The 18,115-nt window shown below is 49.8% G+C and overlaps 2 protein-coding genes across 4 annotated transcripts in view; one reads left to right on the forward strand and one right to left on the reverse strand.

Moving 5' to 3' along the window:
- The window catches only part of TG (thyroglobulin), a 235,284-nt gene that overhangs the window by 124,313 nt on the left and 92,856 nt on the right, over window positions 1-18,115 (forward strand). The window contains exon 41 of the mRNA XM_086337437.1: window positions 6,763-6,965. Within this exon, the coding sequence (XP_086193563.1) occupies window positions 6,763-6,965 (203 nt within the window). The remainder of the gene's footprint in view (window positions 1-6,762; window positions 6,966-18,115) is intronic.
- Window positions 12,655-18,115, reverse strand: part of SLA (Src like adaptor) — a 36,736-nt gene continuing 31,275 nt past the window's right edge. For all 3 annotated transcript variants that reach the window (XM_086337435.1, XM_086337436.1, XM_086337434.1), the window contains 2 exons: window positions 15,634-15,766; window positions 12,655-14,761 (listed from right to left, as the gene is read on the reverse strand). In XM_086337435.1, the coding sequence (XP_086193561.1) occupies window positions 14,548-14,761; window positions 15,634-15,766 (347 nt within the window). In that variant the 3' untranslated portion in view covers window positions 12,655-14,547. The remainder of the gene's footprint in view (window positions 14,762-15,633; window positions 15,767-18,115) is intronic.

Below are 18,115 nucleotides of genomic sequence, written 5' to 3' on the forward strand. Positions count from 1 at the left end.
AGCTCTGGGGTCTTCAGAGAGCCGTTTCCTGGAGCAAGGGCTGCATAGACAATGATTTCCATCATCACCGTCAACTTCTGGCCTGTCTTCTTTGCAGTCACAGACATTATCCCTCAGGCTACACCTTCCACCTTCCCACCAGCCCCCAGGGCAGAACTGAGGCTTGGACCAATCCCAGCATCATCCACCCGCATCTTTTCTTTCATCTCTACCCCAGCCCCACTCCACCCAACCCCACCCCACCTCCAGTGGTAGAGCAGTTGTTTGTTAGGCGGCTGTGGTGGAGGGCAGGTGTCCTGGTCTGGGAATCCAAAGAGCCATGTGTTTTCTGTGTGACCTTGGACAAAACCCTCCCTTTCTCCAAGTCTCAGTTTTCTCCTCTAAAATAGGAGTAATTTTAACCCAACTAACAAAGTCACTGTGAGACTCATGCAAGGTGCTATGTGTGAAGGGGCTCCAGAGGCTGTGATGGGCTTTGTGTGTCCTCAAGGACAGCGCTGAGCATCATCTCTGTTCTTTGGGGGTCTCGTTTAAGACCTGGGATGTCTTGCATGATGGATATGGTTGGGGGCGGGGGGTGGGATGTAATGTGGCCGGAACCACGGCTCCTCCAGAGCGTGGGTGAGTGAGGCAGGCATCCAGCGTGAGCAGAACCCCGGAGCCCTGGGGGATAGGGCTGGGTGGATCATGTGGCTAGAGGTCTTGAGTGTCATAACAAAGACTTTAGGTTTGCACAGCAGACATGAGACGGGCAACAAGTTAAGGCAACATGTGACCAGTGGCAATGAGGGGAGTGTGGCTGATGAACCCATTCCAGGCTTTCCTTCAGAGAGGCAGCGGCGGCTGCTAGAGCACTGGACTCTCCTGCTGGATTTTCTTTCCTCTTTTCAAAAACACCACTGATGACTCTTAAGTCAGGAGCTCCTTTCGCTAAAGAGATGGTGAAACTCAGAAGCCAGCCTGTGGGACCCGCTCGGGTGGGGCTTTCCACAGACCTGGCTGACTCCGGCTCAGAGCTTTTCCAGACAGAAGAGAATTTCCATATGCTACCCGTCAGTGAGGGGGCGGGCTTATGATTTCATGGGCTGTAATCTATGGAGAATTCTGCAGGCTTCTGGGAAGGCGACCCCATTTCTGGGAGCAGTGTTGGGGGAGGCAGAGAACACCCACCCCTTCTCACTCCTGGCTTGCAACACTGCCTGTTCCTCTGCTTAAAGCAATGCCGTAAACAAGAGAGAAAGAGAGTGACGCTCACGCAGTGTCCGTGTCTCTACCAGACGTCTTTCCCAGATGACGTCATCCTAGTCTCCAGGTACCTCCGCGAGGTCAGCACAGTATGGCCATTTCACAGAGAAAAGCACGGGGCTCAGAGAGGTCAAGGGGCTTTCTGCCTCACTTCTGAGTGTGTGTGCTCAGTCGCTCAGTTGTGTCCCCATCTCTGTGGCCCCATGGACTGTAGCCAGCCAGGCTCCTCGGTCCATGGAATTCTCCAGGCAATAATACTGGAAGTCTGTTGCCATTTTCTACTCCAGGGGATTTCCCCGACCTCAGGGATCAAATCCACATCTCTAGCATCTACTGCATTGGCAGGTGGATCATTTACCAGCCCCCTTAGGCTCTTGGTGGCTCAGAGGGTAAAGAATATGCCTAGAATGCAGGAGACCTGGGTTCAGTCCCTCCGCATCTCATCCATCCCAGGTCGCTCACCTCTCATGAGATCAGGCATGTGAAGGCAAACATCTGGAAGCTTGCTGGTACCTCACAGGGGCTCCCAAGGTTAACACCCCTTCCCTTTCCCTAGCAGGGCCTCTGTAAGTGAGGGCTCTGCTACAGCCATGTCTGGGCCCTGCATCTGGCCAGCAGCAGCCCTGGCAGTTACTGACTCATGCCGAGTTGCCACTTCATGTACTTTATCTCATGTGATGAATGCACGCGGCATCTGCTGTTGTAGCTCAGAGTGAAGATAATCCCCCGAGAGCGCCAGACTCCAGAGGCACATTAAGAAAGAGATGGGAGAGAGATGGAAACAGAAACTGATGTCAGCTCTGCTGCCGACTAGACAAACTTGTGTTCTCAGAGAGAAAAGCCCAAACTCAATAGTACTTAGAAGGAGCATGGTTCCTGGTGAAGAGCAGGTGGAAAGGAAGTGAAGGGGTCCCCCTGCCTGGATCTCACAGGCAGGACAGACCCCGCCAGTGTAGGGCACAGTGATTACCCTCCTCTCTCTGGCAAAGCAATGCGGTGAGGGGACCCAGGGCCAGTGGCCTGTAGGGTCAGAGGAGTGGGTGGGCCATGGCCCGCAGGCCTCCTGCATGGTGTGGGAGCAGAGGAAGTGTGCTTTGGCCTGGGAGCCAGACCGAAGGCCAGGCCCCGTAATGTGCCCATCACCCCATCATCCTGGGGGCACTCAGAGCTTCCCCTTAGAGGCTCCCCTCTGAGGGGTCTGCTCCCCTTTTTGACCAGAAGAACAGGCCCAGAGTCCTGTTCCATCACCAGTGCAACTTCTGTTGCTGAAGACAACATAGACCCCACAAAGGGCATCTGTGAGATAATAGCTGGATCTAAACCTGTTTTATTTTATTTAAGAAAAGACAAATAACTTCTAGAGTACTTTATACTAGGCTCTGCATCATTCTGTTCCTTTTACAAATCTTAACAAATTCAATCATCATAACAACCTGTTGAAGTTGGTACTATTGTTATCCCATTTTACAGACGGAGAAAGTCAAGTCACATTAAGTAACTCATCCAGGGCCCTGCTGAGCTTGTAGGGGTGGAGTAAGACCAGTGCCTGACTGGTCTGGCTCCATAACCCACCTGCACAGCCCATGCACCATGATCCCTTTTACTGATGGCCATCAACAAGAACTGGGGGAGGAACTGCTGTGAGCCTGGCTGAGGAGCTTTAGAAGGATAACTGAATAAATCAAATGAGCAAGCAAGAGCCATTTAGACCATGAGGGAACAACTGAATGCTTGCTGATGTGTTCTGAACAGAGAGTGGGGAGAAGAGAGCTGGAGGATTAGATCAGGGTGGGGTGAGGCAGTTGGAGAAGTGCATGATCACGTTATCCAGAGATCTTCCACTCACATCCTGGACTCCCTCCTGGACTGTACATGCCTGGCCAGCAGAGAGCAGCCCTGTCCAGTTTCATGCCCCCAGCAGCACTGCTTGCTGCATGTTTGTGGTGGGGCTGAGCCAGGTGAGACCAGAGCTCAGCCCTGAAGATGAAGAGAATGGAGCTCAGCCAAGACCAGACTGTAGGGTGATGAGCACAGGCGATGAGCAGACCCCAAGGTCTGGAGTAGGATGGGTGCTGGAAAATGAAGGGAACGCAGACTGCTCAGATGGGCTGAAGTTAATCTTGCTGCTACTGCTTAGTCGCTTCAGTTTTGTCCGACTTTTTGAGACCCACCCCCCATGGACTTGTAGCCCACCAGCCTCCTCTGTCCATAGAATTCTCCAGGCAAGAATACTGGAGTGTGTTGCCAGACACTCCTCCAGGGAATCTTCTCAACCCAGGGATAGAAACCGGGTCTCCTGTATTGCAGGCAGATTCTTTACCAGCTGAGCCACCAGGGAAGCCTGAAGTTAATCTTAGAGGGGAGGAAAAGCCAGGAAGAAGTTAGACTTTGTGTGCAGCAGGAATGAAGGAGTTATGAAGGCTTCTGAGCAGAGGTTCCATAAAAAGAGTACCTAAAATTTTTAATGAAAATAACAGAGTGCCTTGCACACCATAGATTTTTTTTTTTTTTTGACAAATGTTTGCTGAATTGGATTGAATGTTAGGACAAAAGGTACTGAGTGTGTGTTAGATTTAAGAGCCAATTCTATCTCAGATTTGCTTCTAGGGAACTTCCCTGGCATCCCAGTGGTTAAGACTTCGCCTTCCAGTTCAGGGAGTGTGGGTTCCTTCCCTGATCAGGAAGCTAGGATCCTGCATGCCCTGTGGCCAGAAAACCAAAACATAAAAGAGAAACAGTATTGTAACAAATTCAATAAAGACTTTGGTCCCACATTAAAAATAAAATCTGAAAGAAAATTTACTTCTTGCAACTAAACAAACTCTTTCCTTTTCAAGTCTTAGGTTCTACTAGGAAATAAAAGGGTTGAGTTAGACCATCTCGGATCAGCTAGTTGGCTGCTCCCTGTGCGTGTCCTGGAGGCTGTCTGCCCTGAGGGCTGAGACCTTGTCTGTCTTGCTGGCTGCACTACTTGGCACGGTGCTGGCATAAAGTGAAGCCCGGTTCAGATTTGCTTCCTGAAAGCACCCTCATCTGTGACTTCCTAGGGGTCTGTAGACCCCAGAAGGTCAGCGTTGTCAGTGGGAAGCTGGTACATGGGGCCCTGGAAGTCAGGGACAGTGTCCTGCCTCTATATTGTCCCTGGAAATGCAGGCTGTGGGCGTCACCTCTCAGACCGGGTCTTGTTCAGCCGCTGCCCAGCCTTCCTGCCCTCCCTGAGACCTTGAAAACAAACAGAATGTGTCTGCAATCCAGAAAAGCCCACCGAGAAGGGTGCCAATGGCTTCATTAAACCCAGAACATGAAATGCGTTTGAAGAAATTCTGAGCATCTCCCCAGCTGGAGGAGTAATTCGAACCATTATGTGCACCGAGCTGGTGTGTCGTCAGCTCTTTGTGAACAGCAGGCTGGGGAATCAGGATGCAAGGTCTTGCTGCTTTTCTATCTGGGGAAATGGGTTTTTGTTGATAGTTTCTCACTTGATACTGAATCGTGTTCATCATAAGTGTAGTCATTTCATTCACTTAACATTTCATAAGGACCGACTGCGTGCCACTGGCTTTAGTGGAGGGCAGAGTCTCGCAGGGGAGCCCATGCTGACAAGTACTCTGAAAGGGGACCCTCACTTCCCCCGAGGCTGCCTGTGAGTTGACGCTGTAACTCAGACTCAGAGGATGACTGGGTCGGAGGTCAGAGCTAGGGCAGGTCAAGGGCAGAGGGAGGGGTCTGGGTGAAGGAAGTCACATGTGCCGAGCCCAGGGTGGGGGAGGGGAGGGCTGCTGTGTTTGAGCATCTGCTGGTGAGCCTGGGTGGCTGTGGCACAGGACAGGGGAGAGACAGAGGGAGATGTGCCCCGAGAGGAGGATGACCAGGTCCTGGGGGGCTTGGAATGCACGAGAAGAAATGGTGCCCGAAGGACCATGAGATGAGATGGGAGACTTTACATAGGATGGGGCAGGGTGTGTGTGTGTGTGTGTGTGTACATTGATTGTGTGTGTGTGTGTGTACACTGGTGTGTGTGTTTGTGTGTGTGTACTTTCTTGTGTGTGTGTGTACCTTGGTGTGTGTACACTAGTGTATGTGTGTACACTGGTGTGTGTGTACATTGGGGGGTGTGTGTGTACATTGTTGTGTGTGTGTGTGTGTCTCAGAGAGAGAGATAATCAAAATTACAATTGAGAAGATCACTCTGGATGCACACGGAGAATTCAGGGGCGGGAGGAGCGTGCTGATACAGGAGGCCAGTGAACAGCTCTAGGAGAGACGGGGCAGAGATCAGTGGGGGAGCACGCACCACACCAGGGGAGCGGGGAAGAGGGGATGCAGCTGAAAGAGGAGTCCGGGAAGACCCACAAGCTTGTGCAGGAGAGGAGTGGGTGGGTATGGCTGGGTTTGAGGGAGAAGGTAAGAAACTCAGGAGAAGCTGCTGGCAGGGCGCTCAAGAGACTTAGAATCGATTCCCTTTGGGATTGAATGGACCTGAGGTGCCCGTGAGACAGCCTCCTGGAGGCACGTGAGGGACCTGGGCCTGGAGAGTGCTCTGGGCAGCGACGTCATCCTGAGAGTCAGCCACACGTAGGCGGTGGTTGAAGCCAAGGGTCTGCCAGAGAAGAAGGGCGTGAGCCTCGGCTCGGACCAGGACTGGCCTGGTGCTCCAGAGTCCTTAGTGGTGTAGACTAAGGAGGGTCCGCTCAATTCAGAAGATGGCCATGGGGCCTGGGCATAGAGTGTCTCAAATGCCAAGGAGAAGAATGTTCTGGCTGTATGTTTTCTGTGTCCAAATCATTCAATTTTTTAAAGTGCTGAGCTTTCAGAAAATATTTACTGGGGACTTCCCTGGTGGTCCAGTGGTGAAAACTTCGCCTTCCAATGCAGGAAGTGCATGTTTGATCCCTCGTCAGGGAGCTAACATGCCTTGCAGCCAAGAAGTCAAAATATACAACAGAAGCAATATTGCAAAAAATTCAATAAAGACTTTAAACATGGTCATCATCAAAAAAAAATCTAAAAATAAAATACAAAATATTTCCTGAATTATAAGAAAAAAAAAGATCAGCTCTACTGAGTGCTGCTTAAGGTCACGGAAGGTGGTGGGAAGGGGTGAGACTGATGGCTCAGGCTGGCCTGGCCTTTGTCATGGGGAAGAGACATGGAGAGTCAGGGGCAGTCAGGGAGGATCCAGGGCAGGAAGCTCATCTTGTTTTCCCTGGATGTGCCAAGTGGGGGCTCTGAACACGCGTTGCCTCTCATCTGAGGAGCCACCCCTTCTAGGATGGGAAAGCCTTAGTTCACAGACGTGGAGGGACGTGTCCATGGTCTCCTAGTTGGCAAAGGCTGATGGGAGAATCCCAGCTGGATGGGCCTGATTCCGGAGCCCAGGCTCTCCCACCATATTGAGAAACCACAGTCCTGACCTGGGTGGACAGGAGTCTAAGTCCCCCACAGGCACCACATGCCTGATTGGCTGCATCCAGGGCGCAGGGTCACAGAGGGTTAAAGGCTTTCCTCTTTCTTAAGGGTCCAGCGAGCTGAGCGGCAACTGGGGGCTGCTGGACCAGGTGGTGGCTCTGACCTGGGTGCAGACCCACATCCGAGCGTTTGGCGGGGACCCTCGGCGCGTGACCCTGGCAGCAGACCGTGGCGGAGCCGATATAGCCAGCATCCACCTTGTAACCACCAGGGCCGCCAACTCCAGACTCTTCCGGAGAGCTGTGCTGATGGTGAGCTGCCCACTCTGTCTTCAGTCTTGCTGAAGGTGGTCCTTCCTTCCCCCACCTGACTTCGATTGCTTGGATTTCCTTTTTCCTTTGTTCTGAATTGGTGTCCTGCCCATGGCCATCTTTCTATGCGTACATGAGCCAGGATGTTACTGGCTACTCATAGCTACTCGTAGCTTAAGTACTAATCATGTAGACAGGGTAGTGTTAATGATGATGATGATGGTGATGGTGATGAAGGTGGTGAAAATGATGATGATGGTGATATGATAATGATAGGGATGGAATAACTATGATGGAGGAAACTACCTGTTAACCACAGCATAAGCTCTGTTGGCTGTTCTGATTAGCTTCTAATTTTATTGAATGTCCAGCTGGTGCCAGGTACTATGCTCATTGCTGGAAATGCCTTACTACATGATCTGTGCCCTAGTTTTCAGGAAGCTTGTAGTTTACTTGAGAGAGAGGGGACAGACACTTAAAGCAGCTGTTTAAAAGAGAGTCTTATGGCAGCTCAGAGAGAAGCCCCCCACCAAGCTCAGGGAGGAGGGCGTGCCCTGGGAGAGGGACTGTGCATGCTGATGCTGCAGGCTGTACTGGCACACAACCAGAGTCCTGGCATCAAGGGCTCCTCACTGGGATCTGCCCATCATGCAGTGCAGCGGGAGGGCAGAGTCTGCCTGGACCATGGAGTGGAGGCTGGGAGGCAGAGAGCGGCCAGACTGCACCGAACACCTTGGGTTTTATCCTGAGTGCATGTGAGCCGTTGATGGCTTTTGTTTGTTTGCTGGTTTGGTTTCCCACCTTAACCATTAGTAAGCATACCATTCACTGGCATTAAGTACATTCACAATGTTGTGCGACCACCAGTGTTAATCGTCAGCAGCACCTTTTCATCGTTCCAAACAGAGACTCTGCACCTATTAAGCACTATCTCCCCACTCTCCTTTCCTCCCAGCCCCTGGTAACGTCTCTTCTACTTTCTGTCTTCTGTGAATTTCCCTACTCTAATGCGAATTTATCTCAGGTGAGTGGAATCCTATGAGCTCTGTCCTGTTGTAACCGGCTTATTTCACTTAGCATAACGTCCTCAATGTTCATCCATGTTGTAGCATGCATCAGAATTTCATTTATTTTTAAGGCTGAGTGATATTGCATTGTGTGTGTACACCATGCTTTGTTGATCCATTCGTCTGCTGATTGACATCTGAGTTGCTTCCCCCTTTTGGCTACTGGCAATAGTGTTACTGTGAACACTCTTACCATCGAAGGGTCAGACTTCTAGAGCTTGGCGGAGGATGAATGTACGGGGGCAGTGCTGGAGGAAAAGAAAGCAATGAGGAGACTGTTAAGTGACACAAAGGAAAGAGCAACGGAGAACCGTCAGGGCCAGTGACATGACCAGCTGGCGATTCTAAGGCCATCAAACCACACCCAGCTCTGTCCAGCCTTCCTGAGGTCCAAACCCATGACCACGAGGAGGGTAGAGAAGTGCCAGTTCAGAGCGCACAGTTGAGGCTGGATGGGCATTGTCTCTGCCCTGAGAGGGAGCAGCGCCTCCTGCCACTTTCTGTATCTCCGGCAGCCACGGAGCCTTCTAGTATTTACTGAGAAGTCTGTGCTATATTCAGCCTCCTCCAGGTGCTCTCCTCTGCCTGAAGTGCTTTCCTCCCATCGTTCTCCTTCCTGACCTACTCGTCTTTCAGGGACTCCTTCCAGACTTTCCAGCCTCGGGTTGGATCCCCTTCCTGTGGCCGCTGCCACCTGTAAATCTCATCCAGCCTTTCTCCTGCTTCCCCACCAGTGCAGAATTACTCTTCCTGCCACATGTGTGTCTCCCACAGACTGTCAACTCCAGGACAGCAGGGGCCAGCAGTGCCCGGCTCTCCACAGAGCCCGGGGCACCCAGCACTGCTGGCTTATGGTCAATGCTCCGTGATTGACAGCCAGTGAAGGAGCTGGCTCGCAAACCTGGGTAGGGGAGCGATGGTGTGTGTCCTGGGACCCACAGGCCGGCCCGCTTCCCTTCCTCCCACCTCCTTCTTGTGTTTCTTGTCCTTCGCTTCGGGTGGTCTTCAGTCTGTCCCTCCATATGGGGTCCATCTGAGTGGCAGGAGACCTGAGCACAAACATCTTGCAGTTTCTGGAGTTGAAAGCAGACCTTCCTGACTTTGAGTTGATCCCAAAGGGATTCCCCCCAGGGCCCTCTCAGAAACCAGACACTCAAGGGGACCCAGAGGACACCAAAAATACCTTCCAGTAGGCCCAGAAGGCAGAATTTTCCTTTTAAAAGTTCTGGAGAGTTTAGATGTTTGGGGAATTTCAAAAACGAATCTGTTTTTAACAAATGGTAGTGTATTTAAAAATAAATCCTCCTTCTGTTTTAGTCATTTAGAGACAGCTTTTACAACTGTTCCCCACAGTCTTTGGGATGCGTGTGAAATTATTTGGAACTGAGAGAACTAAAATACTTCAATATATTAGCAGTTCCTTCAACGTGCTCTCTACCAACAGATGTTTGGAGGAATGAAAGTGAGGTGGTGATATATTCTTGGATAAAATCTTCAGTCTTTCTGCAAAGCTTGGGGCCAGAACTATTGAAATTTGAACGAGACAGACTCCTTTGATAATTAATAGCTTATATGTATTTGTTTAGCGTGTATGGGACCATAAATCCATGATCTCATAGGTTCCTGACATTGATTTGCAAGGGACATTTATTCTGTTTCTAATCTAGACATGAGAAAGCCAAGAGATGTTTAGTGACCTGCTAGAGAACACACAGTCAAGAAAGCACTGCGTTAGGGGCTGGAACCTGTGAAGCCGAATCCTGTGAGAATGTTTCTCCAAGAGCCTGGGATGTGTTCAGGGTCTCAGTGTGTCAAAGAGCCTAAAATCAGACAAGCTTGCGTTAAGATGCTGGCCTTGGGTGAAACCCTTTACTTCACCTGCTTCATGGATAAAATGGGTGTGATTAATTCTGTTTTCCGAGGATTAGAGGAGTCGTGATGTAAACTCATTGTAAAGTGTGCTGCACCCTGTGGGAACTTAAGAAACCCAGTTCCCCATGTCCGATGCCAAGCAAAGGCAATTCCAAACAAAAGCAGGTCGGGAGGTGGGAGGTTTCACCTACCCTCGTGGAAGGTTGAAGAAGGAAGGGGAGGCCATGTTACAAGCCTGAATTCTGTGGCATTGACCCCTTGGCCAGTTTTAAGAGAAGGTAAAAGAGGTCGTGTCCTCCACGCTGTGATTTACAGGACTTAGAAAAAGTTTCCATGGCTTTCCTACAACGTTGCCCCAATTCTACATTCCTCAGAGTGAGCTCCAGGCCCCGGGAGTTGGCCTCACACTAAATTTTCCTCTCTCCTTTCCCACACAAACCCTGCAGTCCAGGCTCACCAGCTCTGCCACCATTCCTAGAAAATGCCACGCCTTCCTCTAGATCTTTTCCGCGCTGGTCTGTGGTCAGCACGTCCTGTTTTCCACCTGGAAACTCAGTCCATCTTTAGGGCTCAGCTGGATGGGACCTCGAAGCCTTTCTCCATCTCTAAAACAGAAAGAATCTCACTGTGGTGAAGAGACTTCTGCTTGGTAACTTTTAGGAATTCTGATTTTTTTTACTTGCTTGTCATGTTTTCTAGCACAGCTTATTCCATTTCTACTGTGACTGCAGGCTTGGTTGGGTATAGGATTCATCTCCTTAGTACGGCCTTAACACTTAGCTCAGCTCCTGGTTCAAAGAGAGCATCTAAGACCACGCTGAGTCCATTAAACCATCTGGGGCCAGTGCGAGGGAGATGGTGGTTTGGGTCCAGAACACTGTTTTCTCCTGTTTCCACATGAACCTCTCAGGAGCACTCACCTACCCTGGTACTTCTCTAAGGCAAAATTGGCCTGTCTATTCATGGGTTTTGATGCTTCTGTATGTACGTTGGGATACGTTTTAATGTTGTTTTTGTTCAGTCACTAAGTCACATCTGACTCTTTGAGACCCCACGGACTGTAGCCCGCCAGGCTCCTCTGTCCATGGGATTTCCCAGGCAAGAATACTGGAGTGGGTTGCCGTTTCCTTATCCAGGGGATCTTCCGGACCCAGGGATTGAAACTGTGTCTCCTATACTGGCAGGCGGGTTCTTTACTACTGAGCTACCCTGGAAGCCAGAATAAGTTCACTGATTTTAAAAAATATTCCTGATGGGAATTGGACAGTAGTTTCATGTACTTTTTCAAATCATTTTGGCAAAATATGTTTTTAGGATGTTAGTTCTTATATCAGCTTAACCCTATAACCAGGCCCATAGTATTTTTGTCGCCTTATCTTTTCATAGAGTTTTGAACTTTTCTCCATAAAAGCTTTGCAAACTTGCTGTGAGGCAAGACCCTTCCTAAGTGGTTTCATGTTTTCTGTGTTACTCTCCAGTCGGTAAACATGGGTGTTGGGAACTAAGTTGGTTCTGCATCTGCTCAGCCTTCTTATCATCTCTAATACTTTGTCTGCTGGGTCCATTGGATTTTTATAAAGTTATCTCACTATCTGCAAATCAGGTTTATTTCTGTGTGAGAGTGTGTGTGCTCAGTCATTCAGTCATGTCTGACTCTGTGCAACCCCATGGACTGTAACCTACCAAGTACTTCTGCCCATGGGATTTTCCAGGCAAGAATACTAGAGTGGGTTGCCATTTCCTATTCTAGGGGATCTTCCTGACCCAGGGATAGAATTCAAGTCTCCTGTATTGGCAAGCGGATTCTTTACCACTGAGCTAACTGGAAAGCCCTTTTATTTCTCTGCACTTTGAAGCAAATGCTCAACTGCTTTAATAAGGAGACCCATCATGAAAGCAGCTTAAATACCAAGTGAGTTTCTTTTTTCTCTTTCCCATAACATTTTCCCAGGTGGGGAGTCCAGATAGCTCATGATTTCTCCGGGGCCACATTCCTTCTATGTGTTTCTCTGTCATCCTGGGGTCTTGCTGTCATCTGAGGGGCTGGGTCTAGAAGTTTAGGCAGAAGGGAGGGGACGCAAGGAGAGGAGAGCCTCCCCTGGGGACTTAGGTTGGGAAGGACACCGCCTGCCCCCTGCTTGCTTGCAGGGTCCTCTTCTGGTTTCCCTGCAATGGTCGCAGCCCCTAGAACAGTGTCTGGTATCTAGTTGGTGTACAAAAACATATCTGTGGAAGGAATTCTTGGAAGAACAAATTGCAGAGTTATCACAAGTAACATGCAGGAGTGTCTAGGCGAGACCAAACTTTCGTAACAATCACTAAGAAGTTGTTATCTCCCTGGATCTTGGATGTCCAGCCCCAAGTCGGATGAGACAGCCTCAAAAGTCACGAAACCCTGTTTTCTTATGACTGCACCTCAAGGAGACGCCAATACACTAACCAGTGTGGCTTCCTCTTGTGTTCCCTGGTCTCCTCTCTCTCCAGCTGCAAGTTTCTTTAAAAATTCTCAACCCACAGAGCCTCTGAACTAACCACCCAGCTGCCTCACCCAGGAACCTGTCCCCAGCATGCCAAGAATTAAATATTTCTTCATGTGGGCCACTTTTAAAGTCTTTGTTGAGTTTGTTAAAACACATTTCTGTTTTATGTTTTGGCCGTGAGGCTTGTGGGGCCTTAGCCCATTGACCTGGGATCGCATCCCCCCCACTACATTGGAAGGCAAAGTCTCAACCACTGGACTGCCAGGGGAGTCCCCGAGAATTAAATATTTATTAGGCTTATTTTAATCAGGAATAAATACATGATTTAGCAAAATGTAATGCTTCCCATTTGAAACCTGCCCCCACCCCACCCCGCCGAGTCCTCCCCAAACGTCCCAACCATTCGTTGGTTACAACGGAAAACAGTACAGAAGACGCAGTACACACATCTGCCATTGGCGAGGAGGTGGGAGTTGGCGTCCCCAGAGTTACATTCATTTCCCATACATCGGCCGGCCCTTTAGAAATAGCCTGTGGGGAGTGTTGAGGAAACCACAAACGTCCTCTTGGATAAACACTCTGGAATCCGATGATACAGAAAATCGTGTAAACGCATGTGCACACACCACCAGGGCAGTGATCTCAGACGGCTGGAAGGCATATGCTGAACAGACAGGCTTTTCCTATCAGCAGCACCCCTCCTCTCCTGGAAGCCCTTTGCAACGGCGGGGAAACAGGTCCTAGAGGCAACTGCAACCCCTTCCTAACAGGATCTGGAGAGAATCGCTTCTCCTTGTCCAGAAATTTGTGGTGTTTTCTCTCTCATCTCTTAAAATTCTGTTTGACAGAATTAAGCCACTCCGGTTCCCCTCTTTTCTGGAGCTTAGCATTTTTATTCATGTGGCTGACAGACTCTTTTTAGAAGAAGATACTGGATGGATGATTTCTTTAGAACTTATCAAGTTCCTTTTTTCAAAATATCCAACCATTCTTACTTATCCAGTCCAGCCAGCCCTTCTACTACTTAAGGATCCAGCTGAGACATGAACTCTTGGGTCACCCAGTCCCAGGAGGACATGGCAATCCACTCCAGTATTCTTGCCTGGAGCATCCCATGGACAGAGGAGCCTGGCAGGCAACAGTCCATGGGGCCACAAAGAGTCAGACATGACAGAAGCGACTTAGCACAGCACACTACTTCCACAATATTTGTCTATACAAATATTTTCCTCCTGTCTATACTGCTGGGCCTGATACCTACACAGGACTTAACACAGTGCCTCTTCTGGTAATCACGAATGAATAACAGGTGCATTAAGATAGGCAAGACCCTCAGCATCCCAGAAAAGCCCTTTCTGTGCTGCGAGCCACGGTTGGTGATGTTGCGAAATTGCGCTCCGTCCCAGGCCCGCCCTTGTGCTTTCCCATTGGCAGCCACCTCCTCTCCCATTTCCCCTGGTCTCTGCATAAGTAGGGAAGTCATCTGACTTTTGCACACGTAGTTTTGGAGCTAGAACCCAAAGGGATCTTCCGACTGGGGACTCATAAGGAAGGTCATAAGGTCAGCGTTTAGTGTCACTGAGCTCCCTTAGAAAGAGAGGAGCTGCAGCCCAGAGGTCTCTCTTTACAGATGGATTTCAAAAGTTCAGTGCAAGGGATCAATTTGCAAACCCAGATTGTCTGCCAGGCTGTAACTTCTGGCTCATTTTCTTCTCAGGCTTTTCTCATTCAGAAGTTTTCTCTAGTGGCCTCAGAGGGAGCCTAGCTGGGCGGTGTGCTGGAGATCAGCACCAGTGCACTTTCTTGTGAGAGAGCATCTTTGTCTTTTGCACAGATATAGCGTGCACACACACACACCCCCACACACCCACACACACACCCACACACACCCACACACACATCCACACACACAGGGCTCTTCCGACCCCCTTGCACGAAGATGCCAGGAGTCAACGTTTTGCAGTGTGCCGGATCAGACACCAGGGAGGGGTTCCCTTTGTCGTGATGTGGATACAGAAGACAAGAGTTCAGTTCTCCACGTGGCTTCTCTTGGCTTCTGGAAGACGCGAGTTTCCCCAGGGACCATGTGCCTCTGTGCAGGATGCCAGGTGACAGTCATAACCTCTGTTCTTTTGGGCAAACACCATGGTGTCTGTTCTCCGGCTAGTCTTCAAAGTACGGTGGTGATGAGAAGAAGGAGCTCTTCCTTTTGCTCCCACTGTACATCAGGGACACGCTTTTCTTCTTCCGGTCGAAGGAGGCGCTGTCATCTCCTGTCAGGGACAAGTATGAGGCGATGCTTTCCCGAAGGCCGTAGCTGAAAAGGGACTCATCCACAGCGATCGGGCTCTCTGCCCGCTCCGAGTCCTCTTGCTGTCTGTTAGTGGGTAGACAGTGGACAGAGAAAGGGGCAAAGCAGAGGACGGAGCGGGATGAGCACAAGAGAATAAGAAAAGGAAGGAAAACAAATGAAGAGCCTGGTTAACGTGTATCGAACTTGTTCTAATTCTGCTTCTTCCATCTGTGGCTGTGTAATTTTGGAGAAATCACCTGACCTCTCTGAGCCACTCTTTCCTTGGATGGCTAAAACTTCCAGCTGTACATTTTAATGAATCTTTCCTCATGATAATTTACAAGGAACAGCTGTTTTATTTCCTAGGCAATTCTGATCACTGATTTTCTTTGAATTTACCAGTGGGATGTCTGGATCATTATTTAATTAGTAAGGTAACCCACCAGGCCCCACTTACATATACCCCTTAAATGCAACAGCTGACAATCAGGGCAAATAAAGGAAGATTTTTTTTTCCCCCTTAAAGCATGAAGTCACTTTCGGATTTTGCTGGTGGGTTTAAGCTTCACTATTGAGTTTACAACAATATTAAATTTACACGAGATTGATCTGTGTGTTGCTGTCTAGGATACTAACAATTAGAAAAGCGCAAGGTGGTATCATTCAGCTAGAAAATATTCAACTGACACTGAAGGAGTGCTGAATGAATGTGTGCAGAACTGGGGTTACTGAGGCCGTGGCGGGGAGCTGCTGGGACCACGCCACCCAGGGTGTGGGAGCTGAGACAGGTCGGTCTCCCAGGGACATTGGGATTCCTGGGGTCTGCACCTGCTCCGAGAAAGGGGGTGGCAAGGCTGGCAGGAACAGGCCAGTTTTTATGTGCTGGGCTCACGTATTGGTTTGGGGCTTATACATTCATGGAGGACACACACACACACACACACACACACACACACCTTATCGCCCTCCTCCAGTCAAAGGTCTTCTGGCGCAGGGTGACAGGTGAGTCTGAGTCTCTCACTGCTGGGGCTGCTGCCGTCTGAGTGAGGCAGGGCGTGGTCAGCACACAGCAGAGGCCGTCGGCCACCTCTGAGGAGAAAGCAGAGAACCGGTCAGCGGCTCTGAGATGCCCCGGCCAGTGCGTGCTGCGGGGCCCTGGATATTCATGAGGGGAAACTGAGGCTGAGATTTGCGAGGGGCTGAGAACCATGTGCGCAGCTGTTGAAGACATCTCAATATGCCCCGAATGCACACTGTGCTTAGCTTGACACAAGGCAAGAGTAGACTTTAGGACCCAGAATCCGCCAGACTTGGGGTAGGGTTTCAGCTCCGCCCAGATAGCGCATCACCTGGACCCTCTCTGAACCTGAATCCTCTCCTGTTGGATGAGAGGATGGAGCTGACACGTGAGAACAGCTGGCAGAGTGCCCATGTGAGGGAGACCCCACACTCAGGGGTTTCCCACCAAGATGCCGGGCCATCAGCTTCGGGGGCAGCCTCCTGTGTGCTGGGGGGCTACGTGCACTGCTGCGTCCCCCACAGCACACAGAACGGGAGTCCATATACACCGGTGGGGCTGATGCCTCTGTAGGAAGGAAGAGAGATAAAGGAAATAAGGGAAGAAGACAGAAAGGAAAGGAGAGAGAAGGGAGGAAGGCTGGAAAAAAGACTAAGAGAGGAGGGAATTAGGTAGACAGGAAAGGAGGGAAAAGAAGCGAAGACTGACCAAAAAGGATGAAAGACACAGAAATAGGAGGCGAAAAACAAAAAGGTAAAAGGCAAAATCGAGAAGAAAATGGACAAAGACAAAAAAGAAACTTCTCTCTTCTCTACCCTAGATACTCAAGCACAAAGAGGATGAAAATTAAATAAATCCTTTCCTTTTATCCTCCTGTTAATAGCTCCTACTTGAGCTTCCAGGGTCCCCCATCTCTCTAGGAGCTTTAAGATAGAGGCTCTACCTCTTCAAAGCCTTCCCCTAGCCCATGTCATCGTGAGATACCCTCGAGCCTGCAGTGCTCAGATGTTCTCACAGATGCAGGAGATTCTCTGTGGCCCTACTGAGGATGCAGAGCCCAGTGGGTCTCATGTTGTACAGGAGATGAAGTGTCTGCCCGGATGCAGCCACGCCGGCTTCAAGACCGCCCATCACCAGGGTTTAGGAAGCACAGCACCCCTCTGCTGGGCTCTGTCTCCATCACATTGATAGAGCTCTTGGGGTGTCCTTGCTAAAGAACAAAGGGGAATTGTAGCTGAAGAATCAAGTCAGAGAGCGACTGTCAGTAACGCTTTGCGTCCGCGTGACTTTGACTGTAGACTCAGATGTCCACCCACGCTGGCGCGCACTGAGGAATGTGAGATTGGACCCTGAGGTTACAGGGAGCTTAACTGGATGTGAACCTGAAATAATTACCTGTCACGGGCTGGAAACTGAAACGACCTCACAGGTTAGAAGGCGAGGGACACCAAGTCAGACACAAAGGCGAAAGAAACCAGCAGCGGTAGAGGGCGCCTTCCTTACAAAGGTTAATGCTTAGGATGAGACATACATTTTGGCAAAGAAGAGAACTGGCACTTCTGAGCACGTAGCCTCAGCCCCATGCTGAGTGAACCTGGCAGCTGTCAGTTCAGGGAGTCCTGAACTGCTCTGGCTGTTAGTACTGTGTACCCGTTTGGGAAATGAAGAAGCTAAGGACCTTGGGGTCAAGTCATGAGCTCAAGGTCACAGCCAGTCACAGGCATGATTTTTTTTTTTTTTTTGGTCCTAATGATAATCCTGTAAGAGGCATTTTAATCCCCATTTTATAGATGCAAAAACTGAGGCTCCAAAATTATTGGCTCAGATGGTAAAGAATCTGCCTATAATTCAGGAGACCCAGATTTTATCCTTGGGTCACAAAGATCCCCTGGAGAAGGGAATGGCCACCCATTCCAGTACCCTTGCCTGGAGAATCCCATGGACAGAGGAGCCTGGCGGGCTACAGTCTATGGGGTTGCAACGAGTTGGATATGACTAAACGATTGACACTTTCACTTCGTAGATACAGAAACTGAGGCTCCAAAATTATTAAATTCAATAATGGCAAATTTGAATAATAATAGAATTGAATCATTATTAAGTTATTAAATAATTTGCCCAAAAGCACTGGGATAATAAATACAAGTAACTCATAAAACAAGTCTGTTCACACCCCTGAGTGCATGCTTTCTCAGATTCTGCGCGTTTAGGAAGAACGTGGTGGGATGTAAATTGGCCACGTTACTCCCACCATGGGGTCCTGAAGGTACCAGGAGCCTTGCAGGGCCCCAGACCCTTTTCAGTCACTCGCAGAGGGGACTGCTGGCTTCGACCCCTGTGCTGGTGCAGTGACCTGGGGCACGTTTTCAGAGGGCGCGCTTCTGTGCTGCCGTGCGATCCTCGGGGGTTCACGGCAGGAA

This window comes from Bos grunniens, chromosome 14 (genome assembly GCF_055505025.1).
Source record: "Bos grunniens cultivar Pamir isolate PY7600 chromosome 14, Bosgru_T2T1.0, whole genome shotgun sequence".
NCBI classification, from domain to species: domain Eukaryota; kingdom Metazoa; phylum Chordata; class Mammalia; order Artiodactyla; family Bovidae; genus Bos; species Bos grunniens.